Raw genomic sequence first — 22134 nt, 5'->3', positions numbered from 1 at the left:
ATCAATGAAGACAGCTGAACCAGTACCTTTGGCAGCCATACATGCCAAAGGCATAACACCCCCACCACCATGTTTCATGGGGGGGGGGGGCGTACTGTGGACAGTTCCATTTAGCCTCCACACTTTGCTTTTGTCATCACTCTGATACAACTGCGTCTTGGACTCATCTTTTCCAGAAATCTACAGGCTCTTTTAGATTTTTTTGTTTAGCAAACTGTAACCTGGCCATGCTTTTGTGTCTAACTAGTGCTTTTTATCTTGCAGTATAGCCTCTGTAGTTATGTTTGTAAAGTCTTCTTCAGACAGTAGTCACTGACACATCCACGCCAGCCTCCTGAAGATCCTGTTTCTGATCTGTTGGACAGGTGTTTATGCATTTTTCTTCATTATGGTGAGAATTCTTCTGTCATCAACTGCTGAGGTCAGTCACAATGGGTGTCGTGGCTTGGACCCAAGTGCAGAGAAGCTCAGAGACTCAGAGGTCAAAATTCAAAAAGGTCTTTACTTGGCATGGTAGGCACAAATATATACAGGAGGCAAAAACACAAGAGAGTACGATAGGCAAACACTATAACCACTGGAAACAAAACACTGGCAAAAGCACAAGAAACTTGAGGCATGAAGGGCTGACACGAAACTGGAAAATCATGCAAAGACTCAGAGAACACAGGGGGAACAGGGAAGTAAAGGCACAGGAGCACACCTGAAGGCATTCACCAGAGCATGCACACATGAGAAACTTAACAAGAATCAATCATTCATTCAGTTATCACTCACAATGAATTCAGACAAGATATGAAACACGGGGAACACAGTGTCGTCTGGTGATCTTCAGGAGGAACTTGTGACAAGGTCTTCCTTTACCTACTAGGGCATTTGTGATTACTGAGCCCACAAGTGCGCTCTTTCTTCTTAAAAATATTTTAAACAGTTGATTTTTGGTAAGCCTAAGGTTTGGCCAATGTCTTAGACTGTTTCCCTTTTATTTCAAATCCTCATAATGGCTTCCTTGACTTTATTTTTGGGGCACAAACATTTGATTGGCTTGTGGTATTGGAGAGGTCAATAAAACATGGATAGATAAACCATTGATTACTTCTTTAATGTTTAAGCCTGCTAAATTGGGCTCCCCATTCCTCCTAAAAGGGGGCGTTTCTTGTCCCAAGCTGGTGCTTCAATTGATCGAGCAGTGAGTTTATTGCAGGGTCACAAGAGGAATGGGACAGGTACTTAATTATGCCTGGGTTAACCAGAAAAAGTTAATGGGAAACGTGACTCAGCAAAGGATCAGTCCCGTGGTCAGGGAGCTAAAGGCCTGAAAGTTTGTGTATAGTTACATTGTTACACACACACACACACACACACACACACGCACACACACACATATATATATATATACATATACATATACATATACACTGTGAATAAATTAGTGGAGAAAAATAACAAATGCAGATGCTTCCATACAGGTGTACTGTATGCAATTAAGCAATTAACATTCTATCATGCTCTGTGGCATGTATTAAAATGCCTCAATTTTGGATCAAGATGACAAGATCTAAGTGACTTTGAAAGAGGGTTCATTATTGGGACATGGATAGCAGGAGCTTCAGTCACAAAGACTGCTGAACTGGCTAATGTTCCAATAGGAACAGTGACTAAAGTGACATATGCATTTAGATCTATGGGAAATACATCTGTGAGCAGGGTCGGAAATTGTGGTTGCACATTCAGTGACCATGATGCTTGTACATACTGCGATATGTAAGGAAAAACAAATAAGCAAATTTCAATGCAGGATGTAATCAGACTGTCAGCAAGAACAGCCTGTCGACAACTACATAGAGAGGGATATTATAGTAGGGTTGCACTGCATGAACCCCTCATTGCAAAGATGAATGCACATTTGAGAGTTCAGTGGTGCAAAACCCAAAGGCACTGGTCTATAGAAATCTGGAAAAAAAAGTGATATGTTCAGATGAGTAATCCTTCACCATATTCTCAACAATTGGGAGAGCGCATGTGTGGTACACACCAAGATAATGGTACAGGCCTGCATGCTTGACCCCTACAACGAGGGGGTCCAGTGAATCTGTTATGCTGTGGGGGATATTTTCCTGGCATGGGTCCACTTGTCCCCTTAGAGGAAAGGGTCACTGCAAATCAATACAAAGTTATTCTGAGTGATTGCCTTCATGCTATGATGACACATTTCTATCTTGATGGGAGTGGTCTTCTCCAGGATGACAATGGCCACATCCACAGGGCACGAGGGGTCATTGAATGGTTTGATGAGTATGAAAATAATGTGAATCATATGCTATGGCCTTCCCAGTCACCAGATCTCAACCCAATTGAACATCTACAGGAGATTTTGGACTGACGTGTTAGACAGCGCTGTCCACCATCATCAAAACATCAAATGAGAGAATATCGTTCGGAAGAATGGTGTTCCATCCCTCCAGTAGAGTTCCAGAGACGAGTAGAGTCTATGCCAAGGCGCATTGAAGCTGTTCTGGTGGCTCGTGGTGGCCCAACACCTTAATAAGACACTTTATATGTGGTTTTTCCTTTAAATTGTGACCCATCTATAATATATATATGTGTGTGTGTGTGTGTGTGTGTGTGTGTCTTTATATACATATGTATGTATGTATATGTGTGTGTGCGTGTGTGTGTGTGCATGTGCGTGTGTGCACTTTATATATAACAAGCACTGTTTCGTTTTGTGTAATAACCGTTCAGTGAAATACGGGATATGAACCCTCGTGTGTGTGTGGGGGGGGGGGGGGGGGGGGGGGGGTGTGCTCAATGTTACCACCTGGAAAAAGAAGATTTTCTTATTTTCAGAACCTTTTAAAGATGAATGAGAGAGCACAGAGTTAGTTCTGTGCATCTTCAGGAAGATGGCCCAGGTTACTATTGATCCGGTGAGTCATGCCAAATGCCGCAGTGCACTGGATGAGAAATGTCACACGGCTCATAGACAGAGCCAAACATTAAAGGTGGTGTGGCTAGGGATACTGTACGTGGTGGCGAGGACGGAGACAAGGAAAAGGGCTGGGACTGTGCAGGTTTTGTTGCGGCCAACTCAATTAAACTCTGCCCCCTTAGTCAGCACTATACCCTGTCTGAATTAAGTATTCTAAAAAATAAATGCATTTTGGTTACTATGTGCAGAAAAATGCAGACACTTGTTTCAGTACAGTGAATAGACTGATTAAACAATGAAAGTCCAAATAATACAATGCACACTTCTATGTTAAGCCAGTCATAATATCAGGTCAGTAATAAATTACTTTTGTTTATCTATTGAATTCTCTTTCTCTCTTTCTTAATATATAAATATCTATACCGTATATCTATATATCTACACACACACACATACACAGGCACCCACAGAAAATAAAAAATGTACATTTGAATAATTGATTTTCCCACCATATTCCTGTCTCACCATGTCAAATATGACTCACCTGTCCTGCCGAGACGAAGCTACAGAGCGGTAGCTGGTGTGATGCGTACTCGGGAAAGTGAGACTGATGTTCCAGCTCTCTTCCTGAGGCCGCTGCGCATTTTGCTCTTTGCATCAGCCTAAATGTGACGACACCCATAATCCCTCATAAATAGCTGCTGGACACCAAGTGTAGTATCTCTGTTTCATTGCGTTTGGTAAACATGTTCTGGGAAGAGAACCTGCACATTGCCCACTCAAAAGAAGATCAGTATAAAAAAATTTTTTTTTTTTTTTTTTAAACTTCCAAGTATAAAAATATCATGGGCTTGCTCAATACACCAGAGGCTTAAACCTCTGAGTGACTGTTGTGGGAATGAGAAAAAAGGTAATCTCACGATCACGATAAAAACACTGTGTACTTAAAGCTTATGAGAAGTAGGGGAACTCTTTTTTCAGTTGTTCATTAGTCCTTACTTTTGATTGGTTAAACGACAGGTACATGCAGTTTCTCATCAAAGATTGCATAATATCATAATTTATGAAGTAAAATGGCATGATGGTCACTGTGTAATTTTGGTGCACAGTTTATAACTTGCACAACTTTAATAAAATAAAGTTAAGTTAAATAAAGTTATGCAAGTTAAACTGTTAATTAATTTAAACAATGCATTCACTGTTTATTAGCTGATATTATGTGTAATGACTTCGTTATTATCATGGTTTATACAAGCATCACGCTTCTGTGATTTTACTGGATTTTTAATATATTTTTACTCACATTTATTTTCACATTCTTGAGCATGCATTTCTATTTTAGTTGAGTTCTGACACCTGCTATTATTTATTCTTCCCTGTACCTCCCCAGCTGCGTCACTTCCATCTTTCATTTCTTCTGTAGCTTGCTTCGTTTCTTCAGTTTTTAAAGTATAATTAGTATCTCTGCAGCATAAAGGTGTTTATGTTATGCCATGTTAGGTCTATGTGTTCATGCCTGATACCAAAAAAAGGAGCAGTCTTTGAACTGAAAGATGTAAGCTTTTATTTATGCATCAAACATGAGTCAGCACATAAACTAGCCTGCTGTTGTTGACTATGAAGGAGATGAGGATCCAAATGTGTAGCATGCTCTGGAGCCACAGTCCCAGCATTTTCTGTTATTTGTATTTTTTTAGTACTCCATAAGCGGTAATTAGTGTTTGCGACAACTATTGAAAATTGTTGCCCTTACAAAGTTTTATTCTTTTTTTTTTTTAAAGTGTTGCTTTGACATTGTTTAGCCTTTTAGTCTTTTGCAACAGTGATTTATTGATAACATTTTGCTTCTGAAAGAATATCACAGTTTATATAAACAAATTTGTCTCTCACAGACACTGTTTCCATTCAGTCTTCTGAACAAAGCAAAATGGATGGCAACTGCTTTGTCAGGAAAAAGGAGCGAGATTTGACAACTGAATTAAATGACTGCAGGATTTAGTCACCATTTTCCCTAAACTTTGACTCGAAATTGAATCCAGGTTTCTGAGAAAAAAAGAAAATATTTGCTTTTCATTGTAAGTCAAAGACATGAACAGGTGTTGATATAAACACTAGCCGTTTTAGGAGGGAGTGATTACAACTTACTTAAAAAATAAATTTGCAGTCATACTTTTTAAAACTGATAGGAGGGTTTACTGCACTTTCTCAGAATGAACATCTGAAAAACTTTCACTGCAGCAGTTTATTTTCATTTTTAAACAGGCATGCTTTTCACTCTTCAAGTGTTAGTCTGAATCTTACTCGATAGCTTCCTACTAGCAACTTTCCCATACAGCCCAGTTTTCTTAAGGGAAAAGGGATATTAATGAATGAACACTTCCAATCCCCGACGAAAAAGTTTTGCCATTGTTGGCTTCTTTTTCCTTGCCCTCCCAGCTGCTCAGTTTAGAATTTATCAAAATGTACCACTCACAACCAAATTATCGACAAGTTCACAGTCAAACAAGAAAGGAGTTTGCCAAACCACAGCATGTTTGTCCCAAAATAATTCAAGCATGTGCCAAGACAGAAATTCAAAAACCAAAAAGCAGCAGGGTGTTCCAAAAGACCAGAGATGAAATGTAGAACGCCAGACATATATTCAGGACTCACGTCCATGCCCACCTCCTAACTGTTAAAAACGGACTTCTTACAACTTCTGGCCTATGCATACTTGATTAATGACCAAGCAGGATCCAAGGCATACTGATTTCTTCCCTCATATAGTTATTGGTTCAGGTCAATTTACAATACAACACATATTTGTGAGGTTATAGGTAAATTAACCCTCTCTTCTAGTGAACATTATGGTTACATTACATGTTAAGGATTTTCAAATCTTTTTTGTAGGAACAGCTTTGGTTATTATGGGAATGTTTGTTAGCTACTAGATCAAGCAATAATTAAACCAAGTTACAATGTCAGCAGTGACACTGACATCCACTCTATTTTGGTATGGCCCACCCAGAATGTCTGACATAGTGCCTGTAGGAATATTAACCAATTTTTGATGTACAGAATCTGATGAGTATGAGGAGTTCCAGCATGTGGTTTCCCAGACCACCCCTTCTGACACACACATTCACATTCAATGGCTGAGAACAACCAAATGGTAAATTACAGTGGTATGATACTGTCATGGTTTTGGCTGATGCCACCATTTCTTTTTCTTCCTGCGCCTTTTCTTCAGTTATTATGGCCATTGGTTTTTTCATGCACCTTTTCTTCAGTTATTACGGCCATTTGAGTTGATTGAATTATACACGTGCAGATTTCCTTTTGCTATTTGCACCTGTTGGTGTTCTATTTAAACCCTGAGCAAGCCGATGGGCTTTGCTTCAGTGTCACTTATGTTGCACGAAAGCCGGTATTCTGTCAAGCGAGGTAAAGGTAAAGGTATAGGATTGAGTTGCGATATTGGATTGTTGTGGCTATAAAATTAGCACAACAGTCTTTAGCTTTTTTAGATTGTTGGCAACCAGTTAGTGCCACAATCTAAGCTCAGTATTCTTTCTTTAGGGTTTTACTTTTTCAGCCTCGGTTCGAGGTCTGTTTTCTTTGAGTTGCCCCGTTTTCTGCTCTGGCAGTTTTGTTTTATTTTCATACTCCTTAAGCTTTAGTTCTTTTTTTACCCAGTACGTGGGTTGTGTAGAGCTTTTCTTTGGGATACTCTCCCTAAGGAGTATTGTTTTCCTTTCCCGTGTCTCTTGAGACTTTGTGGCTATTTTACCTCTGGTTAATAGCTTAAAGAACCCCCCTGTTCAGTCGCGGTTGGTCTCCCAAAACTCCAACTCCATCACAGATACAGTCAGTGCATTCAAATAGATTGAAATGTTGTAAGCTATTCCTGGTATCTGGATCTATACAATTGATCCTTTACTTTAAGTTTGTAGTTTGGTTGTTGTTTCACTACTGTGTGAGTTGTGGTTTGGAATCCTGTTGTAAGGATACAAATTCAGTTGGCAAGTGCTCGTATCAAATCAGTATTGGTGTTTTAACAATTTAACAAATTTCACACATGACACAAGGTGTAACTGGACCGAGTTTCATTGTGTAATTAGTTCATGGTGAGACCACGCACTGGACAGTTGGAATACCCGTTTACAAGTTTTTGTGTTTTGTGTGTGTGTGCATGTGTGTTCTGAATTCTTTCTGCCACTCTCCCTCTACTCTCCTCCTAATACAGTACACTACTGTATCGTAGCTTTAACAGGCTCTTGGTGAAAGTGTATTCTGAATTTAATTGTTATACAATGAATGGTCTGCTTTATTTGTAATAAGTTAATAATAAAATTTAAATCCTATTATTAATTGTATTGTAAATGGGACTACTTTGTAGAACTTTTTTTGCTTTAAATTCTATAAAGGCCTCAAAGTGTCATCACGCTACACACAGTTCTTAAAGGAAAGGCAGTATTTTATATATGGTCTAAAACATCTGATATTAAGTATTTCAAAAGTGATCACACAGTGGGCAACTGACTGTCAACCAGAGAAAGTTCTTGAAGTGTCTTGATGCTGTTTTGAAGTGGTGAGTCATGTCATCCACATGGATAGAATGCAGCATGTCTTTAATGGGTCATGACTGTAAACTGTTTTGGTCATGGTCATCTGAGTTACACAGCATTTTGCATTTGCATGCTGTCCATTTGTACATTGATTGAATAGACAAATGCAGGTTTCAGGTGAGCTATTATATGAGCCATATTTAATACATATTCAGAAACACTGCTTCATTGTTTTAGGGAAGGGTAATTTGCTTACAGAATGCATTTTGTAGAATTCAAACAACTGCTTTATAAAATCACTGTTCTGTTAGCAGATTCAGAAAGGTGTTTTACTAATAATTAGAAGTGGTGCTTTCAAGTGATATGTAGACAGTGATTTTGTGATTTTTTAAACTGTGGTTTAATTCTAAGCATTTCAGTTATGAATTTATATGCAGATCCAAACTTGAGGGATTTAATGTTGAAAAGTACAGGAAATGAGATTACTGGAAAAGATTATTCTTGAAGTGCTAATGTGGAAAAAAATTAATGACCTTGGTTTTGTGGATACTCAGACACTGTTGTCATAGATGTCATAGGCTGTCTTTGTGACTTTATCACAGACAGACACGTCCCTTATGCCACTCCAGCTCTGTTGCATTGGACATTGTTAGGAACTGAGAACAGATCTGAGCATGCTGAGCTGTGTCATTTGTTTACGGTTTTGTATTCTACTTACTGCAAGAGCTGAGATCACAATATGCATATAGTTACTGAAACACAGAGTGAAGTTTAGTCCTTGTTGCTGCAAAGGTAATTCTGTATTTTACTAGTGAAAGGGTAGTTTGAGTTTATCATGCTGATTGGATCATAAGAGGCTCAGCTATGAAAATATTCATGGTAACCCTACTGTAGTAAGGTAATTTGCCTGATGACTCTTTCATGTGAATCATATCCCTGGGGTTTTCCTCACTGCCTATCTAAACATCAGGCAACCATCACAAGGAAAACCGTCCTTATTCTACTATCTTTTAGTTTTAGGAGCTCTCCGTTGCCATGGTAACCTGTCATGCTAGCTCTGCACTTTAGGAACAGGCTATTGTACATACTATTGCTGTTCATCTGTAACATCTCATTGTCATCTATCTACATTTATGTGCATCTAAACAGATGGATTGCAGCATGATTATTAATCCATTTTGGGACATCATGCTAACTTCTATCCTGGATTATTGAATTATGCCAAAATCTTATTTGTGCTTATGTTTTGTTAAAGAAATATAAGCACAAATGTATCTCATATTTTTGTTATGAGATACAGCAGAATTTGCATCCATGGTGAAATATTTTGAAAATGAAGCCAGAATAATTGTTTGGAGCTAAACGCAGCACACCCCAGCCCTCCAAGATTGGAGTTGCACACCCCTAATCTATAGCTCACATTTCTGATATTGTATTAGCAAGTTACTACATGCTGCTTCAATACATTACATTACTGTTGTCTGCAATGCTGGCAGCATAGAAACATAATTGTAAGAGCAGAAAATATAAAAGATATAAACACTTCTGATCTGACATGCCCCATTGTCTAATATTTATTGTTCACCTAATTCACATACTTTGCTTATGTTGACTTGGTTTACAATTGACTGTGATGCTTAAGGTAAACACGTAGCATAAACTCTCCAAAACAAAAACATTACAAACTGCATATGTGAATGGTACATGCACTAGACTGTGAGTTCAGCAAACTAAGTGTGACCACCGGGAGGCGCTAGGGCTCTGGTTACCTGATAGTGTGACTACACCACTCCCAAGTATCGGTGGGAGACCCTCGAAAGAGTTAGGGAATATCAAGAGTCTTTAAATAACATCCCAAAGGGTAAGTGTTCAGTTGAATGAACAAGCAGAGGTTTCAAAATAAAGGGTATTTTATTACAGTCAGTGGAGAACAATACATAGCATTTATTTGTTTTAAAAAATAGCAAAAAAACAACAACCTCCTACTGGCTATCCCAATCCTCATGCATAACTGTAACCGTGACTGGCCACTAGGGGAAAATACACATGGAGCCTGCCCGAAAGGGAATAAGATCACTGTGAATGGATAAACAAGGGCGAAAGCCTTACACACCAAATATTAAAGATCACTGCAGATCCAAGCCATATACACACACAAGTAGTGGAAACACAGCAAATATATGAAATCTTAGTCTAAAGCTCCAGTGTGCTATTACCCCAGTTCTCAAAGGTATAGGTTGGTGCAGAGTATTTGGACATCCACAGAAAAAGGGTAAATACACAGTAAAAACAATGGAGAAAAAAAGACTTGGCTAACCAGCTCAATAGAAACCTTGGTAGCCACAGGGAAAGGGTTCTGTTAAAAACACACAGCTGGTTAGCAAAATACGTCAGTATCACAATATATCTAAAAACGAAATAGCAGCATAGAAATTAAAACTACAAAGAACAGCGGCTGAACAGCAATGTGCAAAAAGCGCAAATATCCTTTTAACAGGAGATCAAGGGTTACCCGGGTCGTGGCGGCAAACAGTTTGTCGTGCTTTTCCTTTGTTTATTAAGTACCCACATAAACTGGAAAGGCCAGGAATACATCAGACTGGCAATACGTCATCCAGAGTAGGCTCTCTCATCACCACGCCCCTTTTGGGGGAAAACAATACTGCGTCCCGCGTAGACGGCAATACTGCGTCCCGCGCAGACGGCAATGAAACGTCTCCAAAATTCTACTTTAAACAAATGGGGTTAAATTAATAACGCTATGCCGAAGAGTTGCTGTGTAGTTGGTTGCACCAACAATAAATCCAAAAACGCTGATCTCCGATTTGTTCCCCTGCCATGTCCTGTCCTAAAAAAGATCCTGATAGAAGGGCTTTATGGCTCCAAGCTATACGAAGGGAAGACAATGGGAAGCTATGGGACCCTGCATCTCCACACACTTATAGCTAACTTAGCTAACGCTATATCTGATTAACAATTATATGCTATGGCCAGATAGCTATCTATAAATACTATCCCTGTGTTTAGATTACTGAAAGGCCATCGCTACGTTAGGCTAGAACGTTAATGCTAACCTTAGCTAACTTTGATGTATCATGATTTCAGGGTTCCAAAGTAAAAGAAATGACTTCATCCTGATTACTTGCCCTCCATTTCCCCCCACTGAAGACAGACTACAGAGTACAGTTTTCTGTTTCAAGAAAACTCAGCCATTTTCACAGTGCCAGAAAGCGAGCATCACATGTAGTGCCAACAACCAAAAAGAGTACGAAACTCCGCAAGAAATCCAATGAGGATGGAGGAACCTCCGTTTGTGGGCCACAGCATATATTGCAGTGGCAGCGAGCCTGTATACGCTGAGCGATCATCCGCTTTGCAGAATCAAGGTAGCTAATTGTATAAAAATGCATAGCCTCCTGTAACCTACATTATATAAAGAATAGGTTGTAGTGGGGCCCGGGTTCTTTAGTAGGCTACTAACAATTACTGGTTGGGGCTCAGGCTAGACCGACCAGGCTAACGTATAGGCTATAGCTAGGTCCAGTTGTCAGAGCACAGTGCTATTGCTAGGTAGCATACTATTTGTAGAACAGGGTTTAAAAAGTAAAATATTTCACTGGTAATTTGCTTACGTGGAGACTCAATAAGATAAAAATAGATGTTCAGGTAGGACACCTCTGACCATTGAGTGGAGTTATTGCACCAGCTTGATGTGGGGAGACTGAAGGGACATGACTGAAGATGGATCAAATTAATCTTTTCGATGTATCTTGCGGGTTCTATGGCAGGCAGAGTGGACATATATTTACTTGACATTCTTTAATTCTGGTGGTTCTCTATCATGGTGTTTGAATGTGCGACCACAATTTCCGACCCTGTAACTCACATTGGGCATGCAATCAATACTAGTGATGGAATGGAGCTACTCTAGAACCATGGGCTAGACTGAGGGAACCGTAGCTATTTGAGACTAACTAAATAGCTGAAATCTCTAAACGTAGCAGTACATGCTATTTCAATATGCATCTACTTAATTTAGAATTTAAGAGACTCCACCAGATGTGGGCTCCTTCTTCACCGCTGACTACGCCAACATTTTTTTGGTTTCAGTATGCCCTCTCACTGTTTCAACAGATCATCCTCCATGGCTTCATTATCAGATTCTACCACTACCTGTACCTGTTCTCCCACTGATGTGGGGACATCATTGGTGTCTAACCATAATGTTTACACTCAAAAATAGTTTTTTGTATGTTCTTCATTGTTCGCACAGATCCGGCTAGCCAGCCAAGAGGAAACATTAATCATAGCCAAACGCATCTTTTCAGTTGACACATGTGATGTCCATACTCCTTCCCTACATGACATTGGATTTTCCCCTGACTTTTTTCATGATACCTTGTGATTCTTTTTTTTTTCTTATTTGACAGCTGGACATACTGTTGAGAATGTTATGCAAACAACAGAAACGAAATCTTAGTGGGTAGCCTATGGCAAATCCTGGTGGGTGTACAGGAAATTCTGATGGATATACAGCAAAACCTTGTGAGCATATGGTATATACTTGCAATCAGACTACATCACTACTTTCAATGAATGGAAAAACAAATAGTTTTGTATGAAGTTCATAAACTTGCATTTAGAGATTACCATTTGGATCAATTTGGAGGATTTATAAGGTATACATTTTACATGCAAGTAGAGCTGGGCGATAGACCTCATCGATAATTTTTGAACCTGGGTACTTGACAGTTCATGCCCCCTTTTAGGGGAAATCAAAGAGGAATCTATACAACCCAATGGGAGTGTACTGAGACATAACAAAAAATCTCTATAAATAAAAGAAATAAGGAAAGATATGTTGTGTAAAATATATAACTAAACTAAAATTTCTGCTGATTATGTTACATTGCTACCCAGCATTCAGTGGGCGCGATACAATGTAAAATTTGATTTGATTGGTCTGGCGGCATGCTCCTCTCCCTCATCTCTAGCTAGTGCAATAAACATAGTTGTTATTTCTTTAACTTTACATTTCTTTGGTACATATTTGCAACTTTGAGGAGTGTAAATCATTGCACTTACTTGCTGTCTGTATTTCTGTGTTTCATTCCTGAGAGGAATATCACTCATATTGTGTTGTATTTGAAGTTTACATGCAGTTTACTGTGATCATCAGTAAACATGTAAAATTTACCGTCAACCCCTGGATGCTTCTTAGAAGACAATTAGCTATCTGCCTAGCTATTTCTCTAGCTACACTTAATGAGGGCACCTGCCCGTCAGGACATGACAGGACAGTTAACAAGCCTTTGTTATCAGATATGGCAGAGCAATGCTTTTTGAGATACTGGCGCCTCTCTGGGTCCAATGTCTTATTTTCAGAAGGTGGTTGTTGCATGTTCTTTGTATGTAGTGTTGTAGTGTTCATGGTTGCAGATTAGAATTAATGTGTTTGCATTTGCCTTTATCGATTCAGGGTCATGTTTGGATAGTTGTACACTATTATGTAAATCGGACTGAAGAAAGAAAATGGCTCTTAAACACTTTGGCAGTTAAATGATTTTTTCCCTGTGTCTTTAAAAGTCAGAGGAAACTAAGTTAACATTGTTGAGTTGATTTGTCCGTAGCCATGACATGTATATTCATTCTTATGGTTTGGTTCCAGTGAAATGTGTTATGCTATAAATTGCACTAACAATGATGAATAATTAACCTCTTAGCATAAAGCCCCGGCGTGCCTAGATTGCTCAATTCAGAAATTATGTGCTCCTGCAATCAAATTATGAGTTGAAAACACAACAACTCTGTGTTCTAGCTTTGTTAGTAGTGTAGTTAGTAGTTTAGTAGTCCACCATTGTCACGCTGGTCTTTCATTTACCAAGCACCCCCTCCCTGCAGTCTCATCTGTAACTACACCCCCCACGCATGACACACTGGACAGTAGTGTCGATCTGGGCATACATGAAAACATTCTTTTTCCACCAAAAATCCATATTCCGTCATAGCAACAAGATAAAGCCAACAATAGCCGAAGGTATGCCAGTACAGCTGTGAAAAACGCTGATCACTGAACACTGAAATAAATAAGATGAATTCAAAAATTATACCATGTCATTCTACTGACAATATCTGCGACTAAATATGGAATAAACATACAACCTTATCATTGGTTTTACGCGTAGAGATGTCCCTTTCCGGACGGAGTGGTCATATATTGTCTTGGACCGTCCGTTTGTGAAATATACGCTCATTTGTGATGCCTGGGTACCTTCCAAAATAGCTGTACGTAATACCGCACGTTGTTTTCGGAGTTGTCGTCTTTTGTAATACAATCTGGTGTGATCAACAGTTAATCCAATAGGTGACAAAATAAGCTTTCTAACGATGTTAATATGTCTAATTTTACTTTTGAAATGGTATTTCATAGCTAAGCGTAACCAGAAGTTTTTTCTCATTATAGCTGTATTACGCATTCAGTCTGTGGTATCAGTGAAAGACACTGCACAGGGCAAAATTTTATCGATGACTTTCGTTATTTCTTGGAAAATACTATTATTCTTTAGAAATTCTGGCATATGTTTGCTGATAGACCTAGCTGATATATTGTTTTCTGGGCTAAGTTAGAACTGGGGAACGACAGGATTCATTCTGTCTCTGTCTCTATCAACTGAACACAGATAAGATTTCATTGTCCAAATGAAAGTGTAACTATTGAAAATATTTTGGTTATATACGTTATTTTTTAAATTGAGTGCCTTTAAATAGGTTAGTGATATTTTAGAATGAGGATATTTCACACTGTAACATAAGCGTACGTTGGTTTTCTTGTAGTTTGTGTTTAACGTATATACCGGATATGACCTCAACTGGAACATTGCCAAAACGTGGTGGACGGTTAAATATTGTTTTGATGTCATCGCATCCACATACAAGAAAACATCACATACTGTAGAGTACAGAAAAACATACGAGAGTTAATGATTACACATTTAGGTACTGTACCACAGTGTTATAATGTTTTTCCATTATTATGTTTCACCTTAAACCTTCATAAGGGGCACATGTATACTTTATAATGGACAAAAATAATTTTATTCAGTTTTGGAGAGATTTTGGATATGTTTCTGGACCCCTAGTTATTTTAAACCTCTGTACTGACGGAAAACTTGTAATTCCCATTTGAAAATGATGCAACAGTGAGTTTCTTCAGTCAAACAGTTGATTTGTAGTGAAACACATGATTATGTTGTGATTTACAGCAATGCATAATTTAGACATTTTGGATGGATTTGGAGACACTGGATACACTGCTTATTTTTTGATTCATAGATCTATAGTAGTTCTGCGTATCCAAGCTTAGATTTTACGCACTTTAGTTTATATTCATAATTTAGAAATAAATTATCTAAATTAGTATTGTAAATTCGTTTAAGCCATTTTCAAGTCTCTGTGATGCTCACATCTGGAGTTTTGAATATGGTACCCCCTAAATGGGCAAGGATTGACCAGATTTGGCATGTGCGCTAAGGGGCTCATTTTGGGTTATTTTTGCTGCTTTGTTTAATGTCCTACATCTACATTAGTCTAATAACAATGCATTCACAAATTGCATTTAATTTAAACATAATCATAAGTTCTGAGGGTACAACTGCATATCTGTGTCGTACCTATTTTCTGTACAATTTAAGATATTTCCCTTCTACGTCAGTCTTTAGTGGTTGTTGTTTTGTGTCTTTTTGTGCATTTACAAAAACTTTGATATGAAGTCTTATCAAGGTTTTAAAAACATTAATGTTAAACCCAAAAAAAAGATTTTTATTCTTTAAAAAAAATCCATGAATCGGCTCATATACTAGGTTTAGTGATGTACTTTATCAAATTATACTGTAGTTCACTAGACTTTGAGACAGTTTATATTAAATGACAAATAGCAGTCTATGTGATGCTTGTGTTTACGTTTTGTTCCTCATTAAAACCTGTTAAATGTTAAAAACAGCAATTGGTATCTTGGGCAGGATTTGATTCTGTCCCCATCTCTATAGGAGCGTTTTCCGCCTCTGCCCTGTATGCCCGTAAAGACCTGCTCCAGCGCCCGGCTCACGTGGCGACCAAGACCTTCCAGGCTCTGCGCATCTTCGTTAATGACGAGCTGAACGAGCTGTACACAGGCCTGCAGGCTGCCAGGACCTTACTCAAGCCGGGCGGGCGGCTGTGCGTCCTTACCTTCCACTCTCTGGAGGACCGCGTAGTCAAGCGCTTCCTGCAAGGGACTGACCCATTCAACCCGCCCAGCCGCAATGTCCGCAAGAGAGTCCATCAGGGCAGGGCGTCAGAACCGGAGGAGGAAGAGGAGGAGGCGGCCGCCAGCGCTCACTGGGTTTATCTGCACAAGGGGGTGATCACGCCTCACATGGAGGAAGTACAGGAAAACCCACGAGGACGATCAGCTAAACTCAGGGCAGCCTGTAAATTATAGAGACGATAGCCTTACTATTTTATTTAGCTTCCCTTTTTTTATTTCAGCGACCGGGATAGATCTGTGTAGCTGGAGATATATGAAGACTCAAGTAATTATTGTTCTTTGAAATGTTTTATTCTTGTCTGCAGAACAAGTGTAATGACTTAGACTTGTGATCACACAAGCAGTGAAATAAATGGAAATGCTTTAAATTGTTGTGAAATTGAATTGTAAAGATATACAGGAGGTAGTGAATATAAACATGTTAGCTCCAATGTAAAGTCACTTGATTTTGGGCTATCACGTGTGACCAATGCAGCCTATATGCCCGGGTGGCATAGAGTCTACTACCAGAGTCTACTGCCTGGGATTCTGAATTATGAGAAATGTGACATGATTCTTCCACAAGAAAGTCAATCAACTCCTCAAGCTTAGTTCATGGAAGCAGAAATTGCTTTCTCAGCTATCAACCTAGAGTATCCCATAAATACTTGATTGGTTTCAGACAGGGTCACTGAGAAAACTGTAATGCAGATAATGTTGTTGAAGTACTGGTACCAACCTGTATCTATATGTATCTACCGTTACTTACAGATGCTGTATTCCAAATGGTAGTGCGGTGTAATTTATGAAGTGCAATCAACAGCACATTACAGTGTAGTATTTCATTATGGTATAGGACCCTCCCACATAATCAACCTTGATGGAACCAGAGGGGAGGTGGATACATGAAAGGTCAATAAACCGGTAAAAAATAAAATAAGCATGACAGCTGACACAATTACAAAATATGACCATGCAAAACACTGTTAATGTGCTCATGTAAACGTTGGCACTTTCCCAGAATCTAAAGTTTATATTGAGAGTAATGTTAAATGAGAGCATCATATGCTTTGGTTGGTTGCTTTTCTGGTAATGTATTACAGTACACCAAGGGACCTCACATTTTCACGATATCAGAACACAGTACAATTTCTTTAATTATCCAGTGTAAAGTAATGACCTAGCTAAATGATTTTAAATCACTGTCAATCAGATTCTTAAGCCTTACAAATCTGCTGTTTTCAGTTTGCCTAGTTAGTGCTACTTTCAATACTTCTATTTTTATGAGTCCTGAAATGCACATTATGAAATCAGCAGGAGGGTCTTGTATGTTTCATCCACACAAGGCAAGGTTGTACAGGGGTTATACAAGTCTACAAACTATACAGAACTGTTTGGAAATACAATAAAATTATACAGCTAAATAAATTATTGATGGTAAACTTTATTACTGAGTAAACCTCCATCCCATTAAAACTTAGTGTGGTGTGAATATTACTACTTCCAGTCAGTGAAAATATAAATAGGCCTTATTGATTCTGCTGTTGATAAATACAGAGCAAAACATATATTGATTTATAAGCTAGTATAGATAGCAGTATTGAGCAAACAAGTAATTTGTCAGTATACAGTATGTAACTAAAAACTAGGCAAAGGACCTTCATAAAACTTGAGGCACAAGAGGATTAAATGGTATGAAATTTGTGTTTATGTAATCCACAGATCATTGAGCAATTAAAAACCTCAGTAATTGACTTATACCATTACATGGACCAAAACATGTTTGAATTAATCAGATTGCAGGAAACTTACCTCAAAAATGGCAGAAAATGAAGAAACTGTACATGCAAATTGATAATAAATTATGAATGAAATCCAAGTTTTGAAATGTCAAGGTTTTGGACTTGTTTGATCTGGCAATTTATGTGAATGTCTGAAGTAAAATTTCAAGTACAAACGTTACTTGTTCCCAGCAGTTTTAAGGGCTTGGATTGCCAGTCCTGAATTGAAACAGAAGAAAAGCTTATATTCACGACCATTCTCATGAAATGGCCAAAAGAATCCTCATATATTCCACGTATTTTTGTTTCATTTTAAGGGAGGATGAGATAGAAAAAATTTGTGAAGAGAATTTTATTCAGTGCGCATTGCCAGAATGGATGCTTGGTTTTTGTGTGATCTATGCTTGCTTTTTGTGAATAATGCATATGTAAGATGAGTGTGGGTGACAAACAGCAATGGCAGACAAAGCTTCCTTGTTAGAGTACTTTGAATGAAACAGTTACCAATGACGTGGTGACTGAATCATTTATATCTTCGTAGAAAATACGAATCATTCTATATTCACATCAATAGTCCATGGCATGAACAATCACTTGCTGTTTTGCCAACTCTGTAAAGATACCCCAAGTCAGTTGGATTATGAATCACATCTTAACGTGTGATGGACAGCAAAATGGATGCTGTATTTTTTTTTCTTTAAAACCTCAAAAGGCTCATGCATGTTCTTCTCTTTGGGGGATGTTCTGACAAGAGTTCTGCTCTCAAATTCTTGCCTAAAGTGCACTTACATCTCTGCACTTTTGTTAACTTTTGATTCTTAGCAACCAATATGACAGATACAGAGTTGGGCAGGGTATCACTGGAAATGGGTTTATATGCCATTTAATTCTGACTTATTATTACTTGAAATGTATGTGTTGTTGGGGCAGTGAGGATTAAATAATATATTTATTTGATTTAATTTGGTAATTATTGTCAAATATATTAACTATCAATTAATTCAAATATGTATATTTTATATGTTGAATAAGTCTGTTTTAACTATTGATATGCTTTAAGATTTAACTATTGATATCCTTGTGTTCAGTATTCAGTGTCAAACATTAAATAATAATAACAACAATAATAATCAGGAATCCAGCGATCCGAAGGTGGCCCAGGCAGGGGTGGTGGTCAAGACCGGGAGGAAATGGAGAGCGGAGGAGGCTGTGCTGCAAGCGGCGTCGTGGCTTTGCCACGGTGTCCTGGTGGGAGCAGTGACCCAGGGATGGGCTGGTCTGGGAATATTCTCAACTCCCGAGTACGACAAGGCCAAGGAGAAAGAGAGGCGCAGGCTGGTTCAGGAGGAAGTGAGGGCAGCGGTGGAGGAGGAGAGGTCCAGCAGCGCTGTTGACATGAGACAGCAGGGGGCCTGGACAAGGTGGGAACATGCCATGGACCGTAAAGTTACATGGACAGATCTCTGGCAGGCAGAACGACAGTGCATTATGTTCCTGATCCAGGGAGTGTACGACGTCCTGCCTAGCCAATCAAACCTCTTCAGCTGGGGCAAATGGAGTCTCCAGGCTGTGCCCAGGCTGAGGGACCTTGGAGCACATCTTGAGCTGCTGTCCAAAGGCTCTCGGGCAGGGCCAGTACACCTGGCATCACGACTAGGAGCTGTTGCAGAAAACTATTGCGGAAGCCATCGGCATGGGAATCAGTCACCCTGAGGCCAGACATCCTCTTGGTTTCAGAAGCGACCAGAAACATTGTCCTTTTGGAGCTGACAGTGCCGTGGGAGGACCGCCTGGAGGAGGCCCATGAGAGGAAGAGGGCATGTATGAAGACCTTGTCATCGAGCGCCATAAGCAGGGCTGGAGGGCTAAGTGCTACGATAAGGTTTTGCGGGGCAATCACTCTACAAAGACTTGAGTGCACTGGGCATCACTTGAATAAGAAGGAGAAGAGCCTTAAAGAACATCACAGAGGCAGTGGACAAGGCCTTGAGATAGCTCTGGATCAGGAGAGGAGATCAATGGAATACAAGTCGTGGTCTGATCAACTATGGTTGGGTCTCTTGCACAGAGGTGCCTGATGTTGAAAGACCCGAAACACCCAATGACCCCAGGTTCCATCACTGATGATGTGTTCAGGAGCATCAAGAGATGTATGCAATCAAAATAATAATAATAATAATAATAATAATAATAAATATTTGCATCTTGCTCCTTTTCATACATGGATTGCAGCACAAAGTTATTTACAGCGGACAGACAAACCAGGTGTTAAATATCTGTTTATGATAACAGTGAAAAGCTAAAAAGAAGAAAAGATTTTAAAATGATTAAAGACCATTTAAAATTACATTATGAACAATTATGAACACTGTAGGCAATAAAGTAAAAACATGTTTAAAAACTTTAAAAAATGAGGGTGTTAGCATTAAAACAGTCAGTTTCATTTGAAATTAAGTCTTAAAATTAAATGGAGGCACCACAGGTCAAAAGGGTGATTTTGGCAGGATAGGTTAATTTTGAGATATGATATTCCACTTCTACTGCTACTGTAGTTTCATAAAATATCTGAAACAATGATCAGAAACAACTCTAAATAGTTTATTTAGATGTCAGAAACAAACACAGAAACACAAGGAACCAGCACCCGAGTCAGGGAGACAAAGGATTTAGTAAACGTCCCTATTAAGCCCACGTACCATATAAGCCCACTTGCAACTTCTGAGTCAAATAAAAAAAAACTACATCATCATTTTTTGCTGTGTGATGTTTTTTCGAATGAAGCTGCTTGTTACGTAAATGACACTTTTTATCGTAAGTCAATCACATTTGTCGATATTGAGTTATCGAAGCATATGTGTGGCATGTGCCTGCTGATCCCAGAAGAAGTTGCAAAAAAACTGGTACCTTTAGAAAATAACATTTTTTGTATATTTCTACTCCTGTTTTTGGAAAGTACTCACTTGTTATCAAAATTTAAGTGATTAGTGTTTTGAATGAGACATATGTTAGAATATTACCTGAATTAGAAATATTGTGTCTTTTGAAATCAAAATATGAGTTTTAGCACACTAGCAAACAGACCACATGCTGCATCAATACAGTAGCTACATAGTATGGTTCATTGCAATGACATAAAGCATGATAAGCATGTATAGTTTATATTTTTGTATGCAGTTTATATTATTATACTGTTAAATAGACAATAAATGTGTATATTTATCTTTATTTATTTTTTAATTAACATTTTTACCTGGTGGGCTTAAAGGGGACTCTAGCAAAAAAATCACACTGTCTGAGGTGGATGTAAATGAGTATAGCTAATTACTTCTCTACACGATCAATTTATACTTTTCATATTATGTTAGTGCACCATATATAGATTTATTTCATACAGTTGTTTTTTTAATGTCATGTGAGTAGAATAAAATATTCTGTCTTTAACCATAAATTCACTGATGTTCCCTTTAAGCCCACCTGTTCCCATTAAGCCCACTTTACTGTGTTTCAATGGGGATTTTCTCCCTTTTGACCTCTGAACCATTTTCCTCCCTAATCTTGACCTCACCTGATGAATCAGCTCCATAATTCAGATAATTAATACCCATATTTAAATATCAGTGATATTGCATAGGTCAATTCATTCTGGATAGGCCTGTGTTCTATCTTAACATTAGCAATAATTTTTTAATCTTTACTTTTCAGATGAGTTTTAGTTTAAGATGACTAAAACACGAAATAACTACAGTTTCATGCCCACGCATGATAGAAGTGCAAGTTCATCCTACGCAAAGCAGGGCTGTAGGGGCCTGGACCATTCTATTTGCGCAATCATGAGGTCATTGAAAATCTACAAAAATAAAATGAAAGCCATGAACGACTTGCTAGCGTAAGACAAAGACAACCACAACGCGGGCTAAAGATTGAAGCAAACAAATAAAATAAAGCTTAGACCACCCTATAACCTGTTATGTTACACTACTAAGATGGAGCATGGAGAAAATGATAGCCTTACTAAAACGATACAATCACCTCAAAGAGCATAGGCCTACGTTTAGTCTAGGAGAAAGTAGAAATTGCAGAAATGTTGACATCTTTCTTGTTTATTTTGTTTAAGTTATAGGCTAATGATACATGAGCTTCAATATGTTATGACTGATGTCTCCTCATAATGAACTGTATGTTTTAATGTTACTCCACAATGAACTGAATGGTTTTAAAATGTGTTTTTACAATGTTTTCAAACTACTATCCTAAATCTGTTTAACATTTAAAAATGTATTGTTTAATTGTAAATCCTGAAATTGACTCATTTACTATCCTTAGAACATTAGTATTGAACTTGAAATTGTTTTTCATTCAGTCAGTCGGTCTTCAGAAATCTTCATAAAAACACCTGCACTTTCAACCAGCTGACTGAACCAGAAATTTTGGCCAATTTCAAATGCCAACAGCACACCATAGGATAGAGATACAGACAAAATGACAACACATATTGAAAGATGAAGTATTGAAGAGTAATTTCCACTATAGTTTTGATTTTGTTCGTAAATATTTTTTTGGCTACATTCCAAAGAAGACATGTTGTAAGTT

At 38.4% G+C, this 22134-nt stretch overlaps 1 protein-coding gene across 3 annotated transcripts in view; it reads left to right on the top strand.

Annotated features, from left to right (window-relative positions):
- The window catches only part of mettl15 (methyltransferase like 15), a 225612-nt gene extending 207970 nt beyond the window's left edge, over nucleotides 1–17642 (top strand). For all 3 annotated transcript variants that reach the window (XM_035417755.1, XM_035417753.1, XM_035417752.1), the window contains exon 6: nucleotides 15525–17642. In XM_035417755.1, coding sequence (XP_035273646.1) covers nucleotides 15525–15958 — 434 coding nt within the window. In that variant the 3' untranslated portion in view covers nucleotides 15959–17642. The remainder of the gene's footprint in view (nucleotides 1–15524) is intronic.
- The last annotated feature ends 4492 nt before the right edge of the window (nucleotides 17643–22134 follow it).

This window comes from Anguilla anguilla, chromosome 5 (assembly GCF_013347855.1).
Source record: "Anguilla anguilla isolate fAngAng1 chromosome 5, fAngAng1.pri, whole genome shotgun sequence".
NCBI lineage: Eukaryota > Metazoa > Chordata > Actinopteri > Anguilliformes > Anguillidae > Anguilla > Anguilla anguilla.
The sequence above is the reverse complement of the archived record's forward strand: the minus strand, read 5'-3'. Positions and strand labels throughout refer to the sequence as shown.